The 21,623-nt window shown below is 34.9% G+C and overlaps 5 protein-coding genes across 8 annotated transcripts in view; 4 read left to right on the plus strand and 1 right to left on the minus strand.

The window, feature by feature from the left end:
• LOC105557808 overlaps window positions 1-751 on the plus strand; it is a 1,957-nt gene extending 1,206 nt beyond the window's left edge. Inside the window, exon 2 of the mRNA XM_012005167.1 lies at window positions 247-751. Coding sequence (XP_011860557.1) covers window positions 247-407 — 161 coding nt within the window. The 3' untranslated portion in view covers window positions 408-751. The remainder of the gene's footprint in view (window positions 1-246) is intronic.
• A 154-nt stretch (window positions 752-905) lies between these two features.
• LOC105557809 (mitogen-activated protein kinase 14B-like) lies at window positions 906-5,988 on the plus strand. 3 transcript variants are annotated; one of them, XM_012005169.1, is made up of 10 exons: window positions 906-1,238; window positions 2,192-2,321; window positions 2,389-2,447; window positions 2,519-2,660; window positions 2,737-2,899; window positions 3,017-3,088; window positions 4,244-4,323; window positions 4,914-4,992; window positions 5,066-5,239; window positions 5,310-5,988. In XM_012005169.1, the coding sequence occupies exons 1-10, from the start codon at window positions 1,135-1,137 to the stop codon at window positions 5,387-5,389; spliced, it is 1,083 nt and encodes a 360-aa protein (XP_011860559.1). In that variant the 5' UTR covers window positions 906-1,134; the 3' UTR covers window positions 5,390-5,988. The 3 variants fall into 3 exon arrangements, with proteins under 3 accessions (XP_011860559.1, XP_011860560.1, XP_011860558.1); XM_012005170.1 differs by lacking the exon at window positions 4,244-4,323 and adding an exon at window positions 3,570-3,649 and having other exon boundaries at window positions 909-1,238; window positions 5,348-5,988; XM_012005168.1 differs by lacking the exon at window positions 4,244-4,323 and adding an exon at window positions 3,570-3,649 and having other exon boundaries at window positions 913-1,238.
• A 154-nt stretch (window positions 5,989-6,142) lies between these two features.
• LOC105557810 lies at window positions 6,143-7,157 on the plus strand. Its single transcript, XM_012005171.1, has one exon. It carries the CDS (start codon window positions 6,657-6,659, stop codon window positions 7,002-7,004), a length of 348 nt encoding a protein of 115 aa, XP_011860561.1. The 5' UTR covers window positions 6,143-6,656; the 3' UTR covers window positions 7,005-7,157.
• A 62-nt stretch (window positions 7,158-7,219) lies between these two features.
• LOC105557812 lies at window positions 7,220-12,646 on the plus strand. 2 transcript variants are annotated; one of them, XM_012005174.1, is made up of 7 exons: window positions 7,220-7,783; window positions 7,914-7,952; window positions 8,040-9,177; window positions 9,277-10,485; window positions 10,679-10,888; window positions 10,984-11,157; window positions 11,250-12,646. In XM_012005174.1, the coding sequence occupies exons 4-7, from the start codon at window positions 9,747-9,749 to the stop codon at window positions 12,212-12,214; spliced, it is 2,088 nt and encodes a 695-aa protein (XP_011860564.1). In that variant the 5' UTR covers window positions 7,220-7,783; window positions 7,914-7,952; window positions 8,040-9,177; window positions 9,277-9,746; the 3' UTR covers window positions 12,215-12,646. The 2 variants fall into 2 exon arrangements, with proteins under 2 accessions (XP_011860564.1, XP_011860563.1); XM_012005173.1 differs by having other exon boundaries at window positions 7,220-8,157.
• On the minus strand, window positions 12,331-20,161 carry LOC105557811 (trimeric intracellular cation channel type B). The gene is made up of 8 exons (XM_012005172.1): window positions 19,826-20,161; window positions 14,523-14,679; window positions 14,239-14,334; window positions 14,006-14,094; window positions 13,770-13,857; window positions 13,578-13,698; window positions 13,332-13,493; window positions 12,331-13,256 (listed from the first exon to the last, which is right to left on the minus strand). The coding sequence occupies exons 1-7, from the start codon at window positions 19,947-19,949 to the stop codon at window positions 13,338-13,340; spliced, it is 831 nt and encodes a 276-aa protein (XP_011860562.1). The 5' UTR covers window positions 19,950-20,161; the 3' UTR covers window positions 12,331-13,256; window positions 13,332-13,337.
• Window positions 20,162-21,623: the final 1,462 nt, after the last annotated feature.

Here is a 21,623-nt window from a genome sequence, read left to right on the forward strand (position 1 = left end):
GAACTTCAGAAGAATACTTCAAGACGAACTGATTGAGACTAATTCTTCAAGAATTCTTCAGATATTCATTTTTCTAATTCTGTAAGTTTTCTTTAAAATGAATTCTCTATGAACTTATGTTCATCTTTGTGCTATCTGGGAAGATAAGACAAGACGTTGAAGAATCAAAATATGATGTTGAAGAATCATATTTTGATGTTGAAGAATCAAATTTTAATGCTGAGGAATCAAAATGTGGTGTTACAGGATCAAATTTTAATGTTGAAGAATCAAATTTTGATATTGAAGAATCCAATTTTGATGTTGAACCAGATTTTGATGTTGAAGAATCAAATTTTGATGTAGAAAAATCAAATTTTGGTGTTGAAGAATCGAATTTTGATGTTGGAGGACGAGAAAGATGTTGAAGAACAAAACAAGAAGAACGAAAGAATGATGTTGGAGAACAAGAAAGTGATGTTGAAGATTGAAAAAAGATGTTGGAGAACGCAAGAAAGATGTTGAAGAACAAGAAAAGAAAAGCGGAAGAATGATGTTGAAGAACGAAATAATAATGTTGAAGAATGAGAAAGCGGTGTTGAAGAACGAAAGAAAGATGTTGATGAACGAAAAAATGATGTTGACGAACGAAAGAATGATGTTGAAGAACACATTCAAGATTCCAGGATATAAACTCAAGATTTTATCTTCGAAATAGTTTATAGCTTATTTGTCTCATGACATTTTTAAAAATCACGCTTTTCCCCTACTCGATAACTCGAACGTGCAACGTGTATCGAACAATCGATAAATATATCGAGTATCGAGAAACGTCACTAGACCGCGCGATCGCACGTCGCACAGCCGGATCGATCGGGAGAGTATCGGGTATCGGGATGCGCGCCCGTTGACGTTAGCCTCTCGTGTCTCGTGAGTGTATCGCGAGTAGCTCGGCACCGCGCCTGTCTGTAGCGTCCGTCCGTACCGCGATGAATTAGCGTAGCGGCTGTTAGCGGCTGTCGGTCGACCTGGAGATGTGGTATCGCGCGCGATAGAGCTCGGAGTCGCGGGTGAACTCGCGAGAGCGAAAGGACGTTGCGTGTCACGGCCGTCGCCGTAATCCTCCGCCGGGGCCGAGCGTTACGCGGACAAGGCATGCCGCAGTTTCACAAGATCGAGATCAACAGGACGGAATGGGAGGTGCCGGAGCGGTACCAGTTGCTCACTCCCGTGGGCTCGGGCGCCTACGGCCAAGTCTGGTAAGCCGACGACGAAGCTGTCACGACGTTGGCACGGTCGCCGCGCGATGCTTCGTAGCGCGTGCACGCACACACACACGCCCGCACTCGCGTACGCACCGCCGTGGCGGAGAACCTTGGCGACGTATGTGTGTACGTACGCACGGCAGGGACTTTGCCAAGAGGCTACCAAGTCGCAAAAAAGCGATCTCGCCGAGAGATCCGCCGGCGTCTTGCATCGCAACGCGCGGTTTGTTGGACGTCTTATAACTTGATCTTTTATACTTTTCGTCATTCAATGCTCCAGGTATCAATTTCACGATTCCGTTCATAAAAATGTTGCTCCGGAACGTGTCTCCGCGTCGCACGGGGGACGAGCCGCCGAGTGACAGCCGGCTGGGAAATTGCTGGAGCAAGTAGAACGACGTCCCACGCTGCTGCGACCGTGAACCGATCGCAACCTTGACATTTACGTTTTCGGCGTTAGAGCGGCGACTGTTCTCCGCCTCGCGGAGAAGAGCCCGAATACATTTGTTCCGGGCTCGCGTTAATTCCCCCGAGAGAGTTTTGCGCACGCGTCCCGTATTTTTACGAAAATAGAATAAATTTGGAACGACGCACGACGTTTGTCAACTCGATACGATCGAGAGACGCGAATAGCGCGAAATCTCGTGTCACGGATCGTGGCTCGACGTTTGTTTTTGCTGTATTCGAAATGTATTGGCTGCGTGTTGATGAGTTTGAAAGGAGAAAGAGGAAAAGACTAAATTGTATGAAGTGTCAGTGACATTTCTCGCTGCACAAGCTATTTATTTCTCTCATAACTTAACGCAAGATATAGTTGACGATTCACAGAGATATTAAAGTTTGCAATCAAGCGCATATTCTAGTGTAGTACTTCAGATCGTGCCAACGAGGATAAGTGCGACTGGAATCGTGTTGTCAGCAAACGAAAATATATTTTATGCTTTCAGTTCCGCGGTGGATACGACCACCGGACAGAAGGTGGCGATCAAGAAGCTAGCCAGGCCGTTTCAGTCAGCTGTGCACGCAAAGCGCACGTATAGGGAGCTGCGTATGTTAAAGCATATGAATCATGAAAATGTGGGTAAATAAAGGCACCAAATCACTTTGCACCTGCGGTCGATCTTAAAAACACGTTCTCTTGCAGGTAATAGGACTGCTGGACGTATTTCATCCGTCTTCCTCTTTGGAAGATTTTCAACAAGTGTGGGTACCGCGTTTAGCACCTGAGTCTCGTTTGGTTCCCACCGTATTAATCGCGTCTTTTATTTACGCAGATACCTAGTCACACATCTGATGGGCGCCGACCTGAATAACATTGTCAGAACGCAAAAGCTTTCCGACGACCATGTGCAATTTCTCGTCTATCAGATCCTCCGTGGTTTGAAGTACATCCATTCTGCGGGAATTATACACAGGGTACGAGAGTGTGCGCTGTATGTTTACGTAAATTGTGAAAAGTGTCGAGGCGATTTCTCACAGACCTGATTGACAGGACTTAAAGCCGTCCAACATAGCGGTTAACGAGGATTGCGAGCTGAAGATACTGGACTTTGGCCTGGCCAGGCCGACGGAGAACGAGATGACCGGTTACGTTGCCACCAGGTGGTACAGGGCGCCCGAAATTATGCTTAATTGGATGCATTACAATCAAACAGGTCAGCGATTACGCGGAGAGAGATAATTAGTGGAACGAGAGATATCTTATCTGCTTCTTATTTTATGAGATACAGGAATCTTATCACCTAATGCTGTAATACTGTTGTACATTTTAGTTGATATTTGGTCAGTGGGGTGCATCATGGCGGAACTATTAACTGGGAGAACATTATTCCCTGGAACAGATCGTATCCTTTGTCATTGTTGACGAGTTTTTGTCGTGCTACTTTAATCTCCAGTATTTCTCCACGTTAATTTTTTTTCTCACACGATAAATATATATTTTACGTTCTTAACACAAGCTCATTGATTAGTTTTGATAAATATTTCTGTTTGTTTCATCCAGTTGCAATGTCCTTTAATAAACATGCTTTTTGCTAAGGGTCTATCATAACTGATATCCCATAGTTGCGTTAAACTTTTAAATCTAACATTACATACAATATATTCCGCTAACATGCTTTTAGACAGCCATCTGCTTACATATTTCACTATCGATCTAAAAGCTATCTGCAAATTCCGCATGAATAAGATACAATTGACTGTAGACGTAAAAGTATTAATGATTTAGAATGTGTAACGTAGTGTAACTTTTAAAAAATAGATCTGTAACAAAGGGGATATTTAGTGCCTTTGAAGAAAAATATAGTGGAGCCTTAGCAAGAGCAGATATTCACCAATTGAATTTAATTATGGAAATTTTGGGTACTCCACGAGACGAGTTTATGAAAAAGATATCGTCAGAGTCGGTAAGTTGTTTTAATTATTTTATTGTAGTTACTTTATCATAGTAGCATGAAATGCACGTTTTAGACATTTTACATGAAATGTGAACTGTACTTGGTCTTTTCTTTTTTTTTCGTTAGTTAATATGGTAGAATATATAAAAATGAATATTACATCTTGGCAAATTCTTGGGTTTGACATATTAATGCAATATTTAATGTAAGATTTTAGCACCAAATAATCTAATTTGATAAATTCTACTTATGGATAACAATAGTGTTAAAAACTAAAAGTGGTACATTGAGAAAAAATTCAAGCAATATATATTTCAAGACAAATTGTATAACGTATGTTTTGACAGAAAGAGATTTTAATTTTACGTACAATTTGATGTACGCAAATAAAGCATATTAATTAAAGTATCCTGTTTAGAGTTAAATCTTTTTCACATTTGATATTTATTTAAAGCTCTAATTCACGCTGCTTTATAACAAATATGCAGCTTGCTTTAGACGCGATCACTTACCAGTTGTGGGAATGGTTTTGTGTATTTAGCATTAATAAAAACTACTTTTTAATTAATACTGCTTTTTCAAACATACCTTAACCATAAACAGACATTGATCATCTAACACGAGTGTTAGTACTCTGTGGTACACCCACAGAAGAAACATTAAGCAAAATTACTAGCCAAGAGGTAAATTTGTTTTTTTAAATCAATATATATTTGCTAAACTTTATGTTAAGGTTCAAAATGTTATTACATAAATATAAAAGAAATGTAAATGTGTATTTTTATTTTTAAAAGATAGCTTTCAAATATTGGGCTATTCCATAAATATTATGATATAAAAGAGCTTGATTATTTTTCAGTTTAACGAGACAACTTTTATCGCCAGGGAATTAAAAATTTAAGGTGCGACAAAGATGTAGATAATAGAAAATATGTATTTTAGATTAAAATTAAAATATCAAACTTCTTATTTATTTCATAAATATTCCTAAAACTACTTATGGTTTGGCCCAATATCTTGATTTAATATCTATAATAGTTTATATCTAATTTATTTATAATGGTTATGTTTATATTTTGTTTATAATGCTGCCGATTATAAAGCTTGTACTTTCGTCATATCATAAAAATGTTTCTTTGAAACTTCTATACATATAAAGAGAAAGATATAGAACGTATAGAGGAAATACAATATAGTATATACGTACGGAATATAATTTAATTTATATAAATAATGAGACAATTTTTCTACGACAATTGAATTATTGTTACAGGCTAGAAATTATATTCAGAGCTTACCACCGTTGAAGAAAAAAAATTTCAAAGAAGTATTTCGTGGAGCTAATCCTTTAGGTGAATAGAAAGAAAAAAGTAACACTTATATTGATGTAAAATGCATATGGAATTATATTGAATTTTTGTGTAGCTATTGATTTATTGGAACTGATGTTGGAATTGGATGCGGAGAAAAGGATTACTGCGGAACAGGCGTTAGCACATCCATACCTTGCACAATATGCAGATCCGACTGATGAACCTGTTTCTCTACCGTATGATCAGAGCTTCGAGGATATGGATCTTCCAGTGGAGAAATGGAAAGGTAATGTATCTTTACCAATTTTAATCCAAAGCATCGTTACATTGTAGCTAATACATATGTTCACTTGTAGAACTTGTGTATCATGAGGTTGTAAATTTCGTCCCACAGCAGCTACCGCAATTATCTTCGACAATTGAAACAGCTTCTTAAGAACAATGTCTGAAGGATAGATATAACGCGCGTAATGTAGATTTCAGCACAGTAAGATACAATAATATTGATTAACAATAATCACGAGTGAAGGATATATATTGTTATATACAAAAATAATAACTGTATATAATTTATAAATAACATGGTGTACCGTTGATAATCGAGCTAATCTGTCCAGAAGATAAGATATTTTTGTCAAGGGCAAAATAAGAAAACTAAACCTACTATTTAATTACGTAACTCGGTTATCAATTGATTAGTAATGTCTGTTACACAACAATCTTGTGTATTAATTCTTTTAGTTATTTTATCAGGTATCGGTTCTCTTAGTCCACGAAAGAGATCATGTAATTAATTGCTTTTATGAAATAATCGATTATTATCATATATAAATTATGATAAACTTGTTACACGATTACAATCAAAGTACGTAGTATCAGATATATATGTTACTTTAGATTTAAACATATATAATAATATAACGATCATAGTACTTACTATTTTTAAAAAAATCATTACTAAATCAAAAACAATACTTGTAACTATAAATCCGCCCGTATTTGCAAGTTTAATAAAACGACCAATATTCGCTGAAACCTAAGAGAATTCTTACTACAATACAGAAAGCGCAAATTGTAGCAATAAAATGGAATTGAATATTTGAAGCATTGTTATAAATTAGTAGTTGCATACTTGATAACAGCGAAGGATATATTAACATAAGATAATAAACTTTACAAAACAAATGTACAATTTATATTTATACTGCTAAAAATGTGTGATAGAAGAAAAAGAAATAAGTATGAAGATATATTTAAAAACTTGGTAAATGAGATGATTAACACCCGATTTCCCTTCCAAATCTTTTATTAATTTTTTAATTGGGTTTATTTTTCATTACTGTTCTGGACTGTGCTAGAACTTTTTCCTCACTTTCCCCAAATTTTAAAAAGTTATACTTTTATTTCAACTCTATAGTATAGTACAGCTATGAAAACCAGACTTAATGATGTGGTGTATCATTCATCTTTTTATTCACGTCCTCTTTCTAAATTTCTGTATATTTATAATCGAGTAGTACAATGAATAAGCGTATCGTAACATAATATATACTTTCTTTGGCAGTCATGCACAGATTTCGAAAAATATCAACCAAGTGCAAATCCTGCGTGTAAACTTGTATTTAAGTATCTTTTTTTATCTTAATAGCATTGATTGAGAAGGTTAAATAACCTTATTGGCTTATCATAAAATACTTTTTAATATGCCAAATGTATGGACCGAAGAGGATACTGAGAAATTAATAGCACTTTATGGCCAATATCAATGTTTGTGGAACCCATTTCATTCTGAGTTCACTAGCAAATCGTTGCGTTACGAGGCGTACAAGGAGATGAGGGACTCCATGAATATTCCTGGGTTAAGAATATGTGATTGCATTAAGAGAATTGAAAGTGTGAAAAAAGAATATTGTTACGAATTGTCAAAAATTGCTGCAGCTATTTCTTGCGAAAAATTGTACGCGCCAAAAGCGATGTGGTTTAAAACGATGCACATACTCTTCTTTCCGCACATGCCAATATCTCGTTATAATGATATCGAAAAGGTATGATGTGTAACAGAATTCGTATACGAGAAATTAATACAGATTTGATTGTGTTAATTTATACTTGTGTGATAAAGTAGTAGTAATTATAAAAGGATAAATATTATTAACATCAGTGATTTTTATTGACTGTATATATCTGGCAATTTTAATAATACAGAAAATTTATTGCGAAAAATATTACCTCAGCCAGGGTTTGAACCTGGACCTCCCTTCTCTCTAGGCGGGCGTCTCGACCAATTCGACCACCGAGGCATATGGTAATATTAGTCGCAATAACAGTATAAAGCTGTTGTTTACGCGTATATTTCAACTTTTTTAGAACTGCGCGCTGATAATTACTGCTGGCGACTTTTAAAAACATTCTCATTGGTTGATAAATATCGTTATCTTTTAAAATTATCATTGTAAATTACGTTTTTATATTACTTTTATGCTATGCTAATACACGAACGTGTTTGCAGCAAGACAGCAATTATCAAAATGCTGGCAGTATTCAAGACAAATTTTTGCGTTCATCTTTCGAGAAAGCAGAGGGCAAACACATTTGTTCGTACAATACTTGTGGAACGTGTGAACTCCAAGAGATCGAGTTGTGCTTAAGATTGAGGTCATTTGTTACTTATATATTTATTTTGTCCAAGTCTGTGAGGAATCACGAGGTAAAATTACAACAATATTTTTCAAGTGCAGAGATACTGTTCCTTCTGATCCGAAATTGCAAGACGCTCTCGTCCCTTCCGAAACGATCCAAATGATTGATGCAGCGACGGAAACGAGTAATGGTATTATCGCAGAACACGAAACGCAAACGGATTTGCTTCATGTTAGAAACAAATACGAGAGATCAATAAGTATTAAGTATACGGATATTTTCGATAATGCTGTATTATTACAATGTTATAATTTTAATAGGAGCGAAAATCTGTCGCAGGTGACAATGAAGGAAAAAAGGTTTATATGAACTAAATAAGCGAATAATTTATATTGTCGATTTTTCAAGAAGAAGTATTGAAAAAATTGTAAACTCTTTTATAACAGGATCATTCCACATGTACAGATGGCATTCTTGCGGAAGTGCACGACAGAAAAAGGATTGAAGATAACTTCGACATATTTGGGAAAAGCGTAGCGTTCCAATTACGAACTATTGATATTCGTAAGTGCAGTGTGTCTATTTATAACAGGAAATATCTGTCATCGTTGAACTAGCACAGCTTGATTTTAGAGACTGCTGGGGAATTGGAAAAGGAAATTCAAAAGTTGATAACAAAAGCACGATTAAAAGTCTTAGAATGTAAATTCACGGATCAGAATAGCAGCTCAATCTGCTGTTGCGATTGTAACGACTGTACAGTAATGTGTAAAGACGAGACTTGTAGCTGCGGGCTAACATTGAAGGAATGTTTATTACTTACTAAAGTCAAAGGAAGCAAGGATTACGGATTTTGTTACAATTATTAGACAACAGGGAGAAAAACTGGCGATGAAGCGCTAACGTGGTTACAAGCGATATTCTCAATTTAAATTATTATTTAAAGTTGGATTTATATGTAAGAGTGATTTATATACAGCTAAAAAGCAAAACAATAAATAAGCGATAAGATGCAAATAATATGATCTTTTCTGCAACACTTTATTAATGTTTTAAAGAATTTAAAGGACTCAGAGCCGTGACAGGGTGGTAGTGTCTAATTTTATTATATTAATGTATGGTACAAATATATTCTGTAAAAGAATACTTAAGTAAACAGTTATAAATTATACAATGTATATAATCTTTTGCTGATCACTTACTACTTTCAAACAGTAGAAAACTCTCGTTACATCGAATGTTGAAATAAGCAGATGTATTCACTTAAGATTACATAAATAATTGCAGTTTCCTTCATGTGGTTGTCATGCAAAATTGCGCAAGTTTTTTATCCGTAGAATATGCAAATCTTAATTCCGCGCTGTTAACGAATTAAATAATTATGTCCTTTAAGTGGAACGAAAATTTAACTCTCACCTTTTTAAATGCATATCGAAAGCACCAGTGTCTTTGGAATCTACATTGTGTAAAATACTATGATTGTTTGGCCAAAAATGAAGCATTGAAGAACATCATTAAAGAACTTAACATACCCGAATTGAATATGTCCGATTGTTTAGAACAGATCAAAGTGATAAGAAAAAAGTAAACGATAGAAATCTTCATTAATTTTTATACGAAGATTTACTGATTTTTATTCATCCAGATTAAGTTTGAAAAGTGTTTTTCTCATCTTATTGTTAGATATGGGCAGGAACAAATAAAAGTTATCAAGGGATTTCAATCGAGCAAACCATACAAATCTCCTTTCGCTTGGTTTTCCCTAGTGGCTGGAATGTTAGCAAAGGTGATTGACGATGAGGACAAGTTACAGGTAAATGGATTATTTTGAAAGAGTCGTACGTCGATATTCAAAAACTCTTACAAATTGTGCTCGCATAGTTAAATTACTATTTACATTATTATGGATAGAACAGAAGCGAATCGGTGCAAATAATATCTCCTTCAAAAGATTGCGTCACAACATCGTATGACAGACATAACAGTAGATCTAATTTTCCTTGCGTTCAAGGAACGAGGCAACATAAGACAAAACCAAGAAAAAACACCAAATTTGCAGAAACAGGTAAAAAAGTGTTTAAGAAATAATCGTTTCTGTTTTAAATTTGCTGTTATTAAACATCGAATTTATTTGTCGCACCCAAACGCTGTATATGCCAGGAAATCTTGATATATTAGATCATAAAAGCAAAGGGCAGAATGATGCGCAATTACTCCATCAGTGTCCATCCTGTGGCTGGAAAGATATAAGACCTGACAAATTGGGTTCAACTGCTGGAAAAGCTTATGAACAAATAAAACCGTTAGCTATCGCAGCCCCTTGTCCAGAATATTCCGATTTCGCCGATAAACTTTACGAAGGATACAAGGAACATCAATACCGAACAGCTAGAGAAATAGATACTATACAAGGAAAATATAATATAATCCCATGTCCAGGCTTTCGCAGCGGTTTACCAAGTTATACCCGCTATCCTGCAGACGTGTTAACAACTCAAACTTATTATCCGCAAAGCACTCGCAATTACATAAATCAAGCGATGATACCGGAACCAATTGTTATGTCCAAACCAAAATCCTGTAAAAGAGAAACACAATTATCAACAAAACAACTAGGAACTGTCGAGCAACATGAGGACAAAGGAATACAAAACACAGTTTGCATGTCAAAACTGGAGACAGATGTTGAACGAAAGTATTATAGAAGGGGCCAAAGTAAGCCTTTAACATCTCAGGAAGAGTTGAAGCAAGTAGCAGTAAATACCACGCAAAAGGGAGATAAAACGACTCGGAATACAATCTGTGCGAACCTGAGTAATTGCCAAGCTCCTAAAAAATGTTCCTCCACGCGAGAAGCAAAGCAAATGGACGCGAATACAGTGAAGTGCCCTGGTAATGGCATGCGAAATATGATTGGTGTAAAATTAAAGAGCGTAGAAGGCTCTATGCCAAAAGATGTCACGTTAAACTTCACTTATTAAACTGTTGATCTTACTAAACTATGAGTAACGAGATGTGCCTAATTGTAAAGAAAACTATTTGTGCGTAAGCAACATTGTTAATCTACTTTCTAATGTTCCTTTAGAAGTGGAGAGTTTGGAAGCATTAGATGGTAAGGAACGCCTTGAAAATGAAGTTTGCATTAGAGAAACCTGCTTTCGTGACACAATGGAAATTATTAAACAGAGTTCTGCGGTGACACAGGCTTTACTTCGATGCTTGGAAACAGTAATGCAAGCAAAAGTTTCTTCCATTACGTCGCTTCTATCGAGGAGAGATTATGTAAATTCTAATTGTAAGCGTAACTATAATTCTTTGCAATATAGATTTCGTTTATTTTATGATCTTACAAGTAAACTGCGTATATGTTATAACATATCTTTTACGCAGCCTCCGGGATGACTGTTTGTGAGCAAATTTCATCCAAATTTGCCAATGAAAATAGACATTTTGCCGCTAGTTCTGCTGTTGAATTAGAAAGTATAAGTTGTTTACCGTGTTTAGAAAAAACGGAAACCCTTTTGGAGTTAATGAAATGTATTCGTGAATTAAACAGTGAGAATGGTCGGTACTTTTGAACATTTTATAAATAGTACAATTAATGTGTACAGTAAAAAGAAGTATTTTCAAGTTTTTCCCAATTTTGTCTTTTCCAGTGCAAAAAAGCTGCGTGAGGAAAGAGGATGCAATGCATACATTTGTCGTTTTGAGTAAAATAAAAGAATGTGCAGACGAAATTTTAAAAATATGTATGCTCGTGGATTGTTCGAAGAGACAGTTGTTAAATAAGTTTTACTCTAGATTTAAATCGAAAAGTAAATGCCCTTCGAAGCAAAACTCCGCTTTAAATTTGATTCAAGCTCAAGAGGAAGATGTTGTAGAACAATCTGCAGCTTTTGCAAACTCGAAAGACATAGAAGTACTGTATGGTCCCTCCATATCGAAAGTCAGCAATCACAATCTTTCGGAGAATGGCACTGCACACGTAGAGATGATGGAAGAACTCTTCGTCAAGGATAAAGCTGTTCCTGCACGCACAGAGAATCATGATATCGGCTTGAATGTGTCGGTGCCGCAGATATCGCTTCGTGAAGCGGGAACTCAATATACCCCGAAGCAATTACAAGACACAGGAATTGTAACTGATCGCAGTTTTGGAGAAAAGATAAACGTAGCCACTCAACATCACGAGCCTATGTTGATTCGCGTAACCAAGTCCAATAATAGCGAAGGTATTCTAAAATTGGATAAGGAGACGTGCGTGCGCGACGCCCATATTCTACGGTGGGCGAACGTCGACAAGTGGTCAAAAAATATGTATCAGAAGTACTCGGTTAAAAAATATTACGAGCTATCGCACCCTGTAATGTCTCACGTACGTGAGAAAGAAGTGAATTATATAGACTACCGTACGTTTTTGTTATCAAACGGAACTTGTAGATACAAGAAAAGATGCAGGAGTTCATTGCCGCGCGATCACGACTGGACCACGGCAAATACTCCAAAGCTTGAATTATCGTCGAATCAATATGTCTCCAGAATCCCATTGTATGCGAGATCGCGCAAGTATACAAGGAAAAGAACTGAATTGCATAGAATGTCACAATCATACAATATATAGCTACTTTTTTAATGCATGCAATATGACCAATAAACGTGAAACATATAGAAATAAATCCTGTAGATCGACAATTAATTCTTTGTCAAGGTCTCCAAATAAACTACGATTTTTTATTCCAATCCCATTTTATTACATGAAAATGTGAATATTTTCGCAATTAGAACATGGGTTCCTAATTGTAAAGAATACATATCTCTTGGCGTGAATTAAAACAGACTGTTATACGAGGGGGGGGGAGGGGGTACCAATATTTAAATTTAATAAAATAGTATAAGAGATACACTTCTATTTTTTTAGTGCTTGTTTTTACATGTGTGTTTTATAGGATTTACAAATCAGTAATATAGTAATTTGCCAATGACACTAATCGATTATCAATTATTTCTCCTGAGTGTATTCATTCTTCGATATGTGGATACAAATAATGTACAATGAGTAAATAGAACAAATACATTCTAACGTGTATTTACACGTAATAGTAAAAATTGCACTTTGTGCAACTTAAAAACAAATGTCACAATGAGCCATTATCAAGATCTACGTCAAAATTGGTAAAAAGACATACTTCTGCGTTTGCTACTCGAATAAATCTGTGTATCTTATCGCGTTTAACGATAACAATTCAGATTTAGGGATAAATAATCCACACGAATAAATACGTATTTTTAATTGATAAACGAGGGCAAGGTTTTATACAGATGTATCTACGAAATTGTTTCATCCGCTTGACAGTTCTTAATGATAAGAATGATGTATAACTGTTGTTTTATATTAGTTGAAATAATACTGCTGATATTTTTATAAGACACTTTCTGAAAATTCAATAAATTTCACTCTTAAAGTATGTGTGCACGCGCGCACACACGCATATATATATAATTATTGTACTTCTCTCCAACATTTTGTGATTTATTAAGAGTCATGTAAAACTCTTATCATCAGACTAGATTTTTAAAGAAGTTTTACTTCATTATTTATTAAGTAATCAATGCTAGCTTGATGACATCAATGCTATAGCGTAATGATATTATAAATATGTTTTCTGGAAGAAGAAATATAGGTAAGATTATTGATATATTTTGACATATTTGCAAATTAAAGTATTCGAAGTGTTTACAATTTTTTAATTTGTTTTCTTTGCGTCTGCTTTCTCATCTTTGGACTGACCGCGACCGAACAATCTAGCCAGCGAGTCCCAAATTCCTCCCAGGAATAAGGTGCAGAACAAATTTTCCAATGGTACGAATGGATCGTGAATGCCAAGCATAATTGACGCTACCTAAATAATTGTATCATTGTTAATATGATTTTATGTCAAATATACATATAGATTTAGTGAGACATTTCAGGATATAGACATTACTTTGAAGTAGCAGAAGAAGATGACAATGGTAAAGTATACAAGAGCATGAGGTGCAGAAATGAGATCAGTCTTCTTATCGAGCACAAAGATAATTGATGCAACCATGGACACTTTCGTGGGACTGTAAAAAGTTATTTTAATATTTATAATCCAAGTATTTGTTCATGTAAATATTATGATTTTTTTACATACAAACTAGGTTGCATAAATTCCATCGCGGTCGGTGTCCATGCGCCACGTATAAGACGTTCAAATAATTTTACAAATCCAGCTCCATTACCTGTACAAATGTCATAATTACAAATCCTATTAACAGTTAAATACATTGATTTATATTGCAGTGTACGTTTACGTATTTTAGTTGTGAAGATAATGCAATATCTACACTCCATCTGTACCTATTGTATATTCCATGTTTTATGACCAACCTTTAAGCGTTCCAATCAATATCATAATAAGATATGCATTTGGATAAAGTTTCCCTGCGTGAGTCACTCCATCGTATACCTTTTTACACCTATAAAAAACAGAAAATAATTTATGCACATTGTTTTACATTATTTTTACATTCTCCTTTATATGCAAGTACACAGTTTTCATAAACATGTAATGGAATTAAAAGTGGACACCTTAAAGACTGACAAGTACGATATTTACTTGCCTATAAACTTCTTTCATGACAGCACATGTTATTTTTATTGGGAAAAATTTGGCTACCCTATAACCGATGTCGAACGGTGTGTAAAATATTAAATACCTGAAATATTTAGAAAGATTTTCTTTTAATGATACGAGCAATTAAATTTTTTAAAAGATATTATTGATTCTCTAATTAAAAAGATTCTGTAAACATTTCCTGAATAATTTTCGTAAAGTTGACATAATCACAGAAAAATAATTTTACGAGTTACAAAGCACACAACAAATTACGTAGATATTACTGACCAAACGATAGTCGCAACTTGAACCTGTGAGGTATCTTTCAAAGGTGCAAGAATTGGTTCTCCTAATAATCCATTGCACAGCATACCGCTTGCAAAAACGACCAACATTGTAGACAGCCAACATGATAAAGGATGTTTGCGGGAAAATGCTTGTGCACCTGAATAATATATATATGTATAAATATTATAATTATCACATATTATGTTCCGAAAATTTAACTATATGTATAATTAATTTTATGACAATTTGTATTACAATTTATGATAACGTATATTTTAAATAAATAAAAATTAAACAGAGCATTATTTAAAATTACATCTACACTAGTAGAGTTTCTTTATAAAGTGTAGAGTTCATTTGTAAAATGTACTTTTCAGAAAACATTTTTAAGCTGTGTGTAACAGACACAAGATTTTATTACGACGTGAAATGGTACAGATATACGCTGATTGGGGGATAAGTCAGTTAGAGAATCCTTATAAGTATAACACATTTAATGCAAACTCAGAGAGTAGCTATCAATAAAAGCAATGATACATTGTACCAAGTATATTTAGAGAAATTTTAAGTTTTAAAGAAATTATCATTAATTTCGATTCTACACTCTTCATCACCTTAGACGATTAGCTTGATGTTTTCTTGGAGAAAACGAATCTTTCATACTGACGTCATGTTAAATTAATTAAAAACGTATATTATAAAAGTGAAGAGTGTTTATTTGTCCTATCATTATTTACTGTTATTATCTTGAGTCTTAAGTTATCTACAATTTTATTTTAATAAAAAGTACATTTTTTATAAAATATAATCAAATTCAATTTTTTGTGATAAGAACAGCAGTTTGCAATAGAAGAGGAACGTTTAATGTATACATATTAAATAAACACATAATCCACTATTAATGCAAACTGGCAAAGAACATAGTTTAGAGAAGCTACTTCTGAAAGAGCCTCTATTTTGAATACTTCTGGCTCTAGCTGTGTACATGCGAGTACAGCGCATACTGAAATAGATCAGCTGGGTTGTTCGTGTCATTTGCCTTGAGATAGAATTATATGATAATTGTGCCAGAAGCTAGTAAACTCAGCTCTTGATCAATTTTGGTTTTGGTACACCTCTCAATCCGTGTTACTCCTCTCATCCCTCTTTTACATATTGCATTCTATTATCATTTACTACGATCCCTTTCCCCAAATAGATACAGGGTACCAATCAGAAAATTGTTAAAACTGAATAGCTGTCATCTTGTATAATGAAATGAACAGAACGAAATAAATTAAGCATTAATTGACAGAAGAAATCAGTAATATAAAGTAGATTTTAAAGATTAAACTTTGAGACGCTGTGGCCACATCTCTTACACTACACTCATGTCTACTATTCTTCCCATTTTTCAGTTTTAACTGTTTATATTGTTGAAACGGAACGGTCATTAATTTTGATTTTTTTCCAATTATTCATTCTATTTTACTTTATAACATATTTGTTTCTCATACGAATCTCACTCACCGGTAAGCTTAAAAAAAAAGTGCCATCATTTGCGTTTGCAAACGCAAATGTTAATATTTTAACATATAATAATATGTGTAAATAATATTTCACGTGTGATAATATGACAACGAATTATATTGTTACGTATAATAATATTTTTCATGTGTTTTACACGTAATATTTCGTGTAATATAGCAAACCAAGGGGGAAACCGCTGGGGGCATTGTGGTGTACAGATTTGCGGCATTAGTTGCTTTCCTTTTACATGAACACTCAGATAAATCTCACTTGTGACGTCATAACTCACAATCAGTTAAATGAATGTTCTTTTTGATTCTTGAGAAGTGATTCAACCAGATTTACCTGAGTTTTTGCACACGATCAAGACCGTGTGCTTTAGTGAGTTTAATAGACGTATCTGAGTATAAAATACTCACATAACTGAGTGACTGAGTAGCACTTGAGTGTAAAAGGAAAGCTATTACTGGACATTACTAGATAGTTTTTGGGCATTAGTTTGGGCATTAGGCCTCGCTGGGGCATTATAAAGATAAAATAAGATCAAATAAGATCAAATAAGGAAAAATAAGATGAAACAAGATAAATAAGATAACAGAAGATAATAAGATAAAGTAATACCCACCGGGCATTAGTAGGCATTGGTGTACAAGATTTTGGTCAGCGGTTTCCCCCTCGTATAAGCAAACTTTAACATTGTTTTTTTAGAACTTCGAGACGGTCAGTTTTAATTTAATTAGTCTTATTTTGCGTATTAATGTAAAAATTTGAAACAATTCTCACATAAATGATTTTACGAAGTAACTACCTTGATAACCGCAATTGTTCCTTCAACGAGGCAGCACAGACTTTTGCACAAACGCTTAAGTGTATGCATAAGGAAATTGATTGGTCCACAAGCGACTGCATAACAAAATGAATCCATCAATTTGCTTACGTACTTATGCAAAAGTTTGTGCTGCCCGTTTTAATCTTGTGTCCACGATGCCAGATTTTCATCCGAGTCTTCAATCCGAGAAATGCATAGCCAACTCGCTCGCTTTTACGGAATAAGTGGCAATTGTATTCTATTACACGTTTCTCGAGATCGGATCGAAAAGTGCAGACACTAGATCTTTGAAGTAATTCTCTAGCTCAATAGCTCAAATAGAAATGCACACCTATGGAGGCCCTGATGGAAAAATTTTGCTGAAAACGTAATGAAATTTGCTGAAATTTGGTTGAAAATCTCTTGCAATTGACCCAATTTCATTATCATTTCAGCAATTTCTCATTAAAAAATTTATTTTCAGTGAAATTCTGCAAATTTCATAATATACAACATTTCTAAAATTTTTCACTAATTTTTAGTAATATTAATTAACTTTCATCTAATTTCACAGTATTTCATTGAATTTCATAACGAAACTTATGATTTATTTTGAAATGATTTCAACAAGTTTCCAATAACTTTCATTTCACTTTTCATCAATTTCATTACATTTTTAGCAAAATTTTTCCATCAGGGGGGGTCTTTCGAACTTGCATGTAGATATCTGCTGAGTCATGCAATCAGTCCAATATATATATACATATATGCAGTGTTTGCTGTTATCTAAATAAAATTATATAGATGATTATCTAGATAAAATTTTAGCGTTATCTTATCTTTATATAGATAATAAAAATAAGTATTATCTATATCTGCATCTTAGATGAAAGAAAGTGTTATCTTTACTAAATTATCTAAGATAACGTACAGATAATTTGGTTTAGGGCCACATAAAAATACTTACCAGTTACACTATTTAAATATGGATGGCGTTGTAGACCATGCATTTATGTGTGTGTCATATAACTTAACCTGAATATATTCTATATCCCCCTTTATAATTTATATTTTTCTATAATTTTTTTATAATTTTTTCTACTGCGTTTACATGAAGTCTTAATATTATCTGAAAATTATCTAGATGAATCATCATATAATATTATATTTTATCTAGATATATTCAAAACGAAATCATCTTTATCTTATCTTTATCTAGCTAATTTTAAAATCATCTATGCACAACACTGCATATACGTATGTAAAATTAAATATAAACGTCAGTGTTTTCTTGACCGTATCCGGCATTTTTAACGATACAGAAAATTTATTGCGAAAATATTCTGTATTATTAAAAATGCCCAGATACGGTCAAGAAAACACTGACGTTGTTAATTACTGCCGGCGGCATTTAAGAATATTCTTATTAGTTGAATATAAAGTTGTCTTTTATGATTTGGTAGTTTCGTCGATTTTATTACATCAGATATTGTGTGCATCAGCAAAGTTATATAACAAAGTATGTGAACAAATTACTCAATTGACGCCGCAATTCAGAAGTAGCAGTTCTTTGACATTTGGAGCCACCAAGGATACATGCCCATTTTGCAGCTTCTTGTCTTAGGCATTTAATAAGATCGTTAGGTTTTTTTTATTATTTTCTAAAAAAATATGATATAAACTTTTCCAGAAGGTTATGTAAAATATTCTACATCTAAACATCATGGAACAATTAGTTTGCAAAACCCGATTGGAAGAGACAAAAATCGAACATGAAGCTAAATGCATAGGAAAGTCCCCTATTATGAGACAGGCTCCTAATATGAGATAGCGAGGTTTTTGTAAAATTAACAGGCATCGTCTGTTGGTTCCAGCATAAATTTATTGCCCTTGGAGCGAAATCTGTTCAGAAAATTGATTATTAAATCGTGTAATTGTTGCGAACAAGGACTTGTGATTGAGTTTGAACGTTAAAAAGTTACTATCTCATATTAGAATTCTATCTCATAATAGAGGACCTTCCTTTACATTGAATTTTCTTAAATATTTATTTTTAGAAATTCACAACTGTACATTTCTCTAGCACTACTTAATGAAAATGACAGCTTTCCTATGAGCGACAGAGTTTCGTTTATTCTCTTTAATTTTTACTCGTTACAGAGCAGCTTCAGCAACTTTCGCCAATTGTCACTCCGTCGATACTGAAATAACTCCTCGATTAGGTAGGAAACGGCGATTGCGGTCAAACAGAACGTAAGATTCGCGAGATGACGTTACATAAGAGAGAGAATTTTCATTGGCGCGGAAAATTTGATCCCGGCGAATTAATTGTGCGAGACGTTCGAGAGCAATCGAATCTTGCGCGCCAGAACGACTCATTGTCAGTCCTCCACAACTTGGAGAAACGAACGGACAATTATCTCCTTAGTTCCTGTTATCAACATTACGTAATAACATGAACAATCGCCGTTTGCCGTTTCGCGAAACCGGGGAGTACAGGCTCTCCATCATTTACTAGTCTTTCGTCGTTCATCAGTCCGTGATTTGTCCGGATAAATTATTGTCATTTTTATCTGTTTGAAGCGTTCGGTGAAATGTATATACAGTGTGTAGCACCGTCAATTCCGTCTCGACACGGAACTAATGTGTTACTTGAAACTTTTTCCCCGGCAATTAGGACGAAGAACAATTTCGCGGAGAATTTCTCACCGGCTGCGCCTCGCGTCGACGCAATAAATATTCGGCAAAGCGAGCAAGAATGCAAGATAAAGAGAGGAAGGAAGGGGAGGAGGGAGGAGAGGGGCGAGGAACCGCGTCCGTAAATATAAAGCTTCGCGGAGCGTGGGACGTGGCCGCCGTCCGGCGTCGCAGGAATGGCGAGATTAGCGAGATCGCGGGGAGGCTGCGCTCCAGCGGGGGACGGCGCCGCCGATGGAGCGCTACAAATTTAGAAACGCGGCCGTGCGCGAGTCGGCGCATAGCTCACCGGGTCCCAGGTCCTCCTTGACGTGGAGCGCGCACATCACCGAGTGCGCGATGTCGAAATACGGGTACATTTTCAGCTTGATGACCTGGTTGGCCAGGTCCAGGAACGCCTCGGGATCAATCATCGTGATAGCGCGTTGCTCTCTGCTCGCCGCTACGCTGCCTGCCCGACCGCACGACGAATCGCGACGTTCACGCACCTCGGAGCACCTCGCGCGAGAACCACGACGCGTATGCCCAACCAATCCGGCCCGATTCAAACGCTCGAGACCGAGCGCCCGCGAGCGACGCCAGTTACGCGCTGTCCGTACCGTCCCGTCGTCTGCTAGACTAACCTAACTTAACCCTGCGCTCGAGAGGAGCGATGAAAAAAAGAGACGTACGATTTCTCGCTTTATCGATCGAACAACGTGGTTTCTTAAACCGCGTGCAGATGGCGATAGAAGACTGTAGAAGCACCGAACGGTGGCCCTTTACAGATGTCTGCATGACCGACTTGGCGTGCAATAAGATTGATTTCTATATTATCGACTTCACTTCTTTTGAAATATAATTCAGAGACACATTTTGTAATAAAAATTATATCTAAAAGACTAGCAGGACTTCCACTCTCTGTCCTTAAAAATCTGAACCTCTTTTTCAACACCCTGTATACTTCGTTTGGCAATAAACCGCTAGATCTAATGACTTTGCCAGTTGTTGTTACGCTTGATATTTATTTTAGTAACAAACACGTGTCCAGTTTCAGTTCTCGATGATTTCTCGAGGTAAGAAAGAGTGCGGTTAAATAGTATATCCCTTATAGTATTAAGAATATATTAATTGTGAAAACATACAACCGTAATTAATTGCAACGAAAAATCGCGTCTAATTCCAACATAAATGTAATATAAGGTAGGTCAGTACAAATAGAATACACCTACAATGTGTCTCGTTTTAAAACATTTGCCAAAATTGCGTATAAAACATGATGTCAAAGAACGAGGTTACGAACATTCTTGTGTTTCGTCAAAGTTACTTTTCGAGGTCGACAATAATTTAGCTTAAAATTGAAATATATACTAGCACAGATATTTCAACGTTTGTTATAAATTATTTATGTTGTATCACTAATCTTATTATGTAATTTATGAGTCGAATATTTTAAATTAAGCAAGAAGATGATATTTGTGAAATAAAACACATTTCGTAATGATTAAAAAGCTGTAAAAATTAATAGTATATGGAAAAGCACCTAAGAAACGTATGTACTAATACAATGCAGGACAAGGAAAAATATTTTTATAAAGTATTTATCTAATAAAACAAGTAATGCTAAACTTACGTAATAAAACTCACATTTTGTATAGATATTTATTAAGAATATTAAATCAATAAACGTTTCCTAATAAATCGAAAATTGTTATACATAAAGGAAAAAATTAAAGACAGTAGTTCATGATAGTCGATGTATGTCTTTCATGTTTTTCTATTTTTATATGTATAGTAATCAAGTCGGCCTCTGAGAGAATCACATATCTTAACTATCCGTATCTCTAATTATTCTAACGCTAGCGAAAATGAAGCGTCGATATAAAAATTTGATTGAGAATTACATCCGCTGACTACAACAATGATAGAAAACCTTTAAACTATAAAACTTTCGTAGAAATATATGTCTTTCAGAAAAAAATAAAATTTTTATAGGTATCTAAACAGAAGAAATCGTCATAAATGGCATTAAGTACGAGGATATTGTTACTTTGCATGTCATACCTTTGTTTAAGTATTGATATTGGAACCAAATTAGATATATTACT

The sequence above is a fragment of the Vollenhovia emeryi genome, unplaced genomic scaffold (genome assembly GCF_000949405.1).
Source record: "Vollenhovia emeryi isolate VEMERY1.0 unplaced genomic scaffold, V.emery_V1.0 DF939415.1, whole genome shotgun sequence".
NCBI classification, from domain to species: domain Eukaryota; kingdom Metazoa; phylum Arthropoda; class Insecta; order Hymenoptera; family Formicidae; genus Vollenhovia; species Vollenhovia emeryi.

Excerpts from the sequence above, each read along its gene's own strand:
- LOC105557809 (XM_012005169.1), top strand. The coding sequence starts at position 1,135 with ATGCCGCAGTTTCACAAGATCGAGATCAACAGGACGGAATGGGAGGTG. Across the intron at positions 2,661-2,736 it reads CTGCGGGAATTATACACAGG|GACTTAAAGCCGTCCAACAT; the intron begins GTACGAGAGTGT and ends CCTGATTGACAG. Across the intron at positions 3,089-4,243 it reads ATTATTCCCTGGAACAGATC|ACATTGATCATCTAACACGA; the intron begins GTATCCTTTGTC and ends AACCATAAACAG.
- LOC105557812 (XM_012005173.1), top strand. The coding sequence starts at position 9,747 with ATGCCAGGAAATCTTGATATATTAGATCATAAAAGCAAAGGGCAGAAT. Across the intron at positions 10,486-10,678 it reads GAATACAGTGAAGTGCCCTG|AAGTGGAGAGTTTGGAAGCA; the intron begins GTAATGGCATGC and ends ATGTTCCTTTAG. Across the intron at positions 10,889-10,983 it reads AGATTATGTAAATTCTAATT|CCTCCGGGATGACTGTTTGT; the intron begins GTAAGCGTAACT and ends TCTTTTACGCAG.
- LOC105557810 (XM_012005171.1), top strand. The coding sequence starts at position 6,657 with ATGCCAAATGTATGGACCGAAGAGGATACTGAGAAATTAATAGCACTT.
- LOC105557811 (XM_012005172.1), bottom strand. The coding sequence starts at position 19,949 with ATGATTGATCCCGAGGCGTTCCTGGACCTGGCCAACCAGGTCATCAAG. Across the intron at positions 14,680-19,825 it reads CAAGGAGGACCTGGGACCCG|GTGCACAAGCATTTTCCCGC; the intron begins GTGAGCTATGCG and ends TATATTATTCAG. Across the intron at positions 13,858-14,005 it reads ATTGATTGGAACGCTTAAAG|GTAATGGAGCTGGATTTGTA; the intron begins GTTGGTCATAAA and ends ACATTTGTACAG.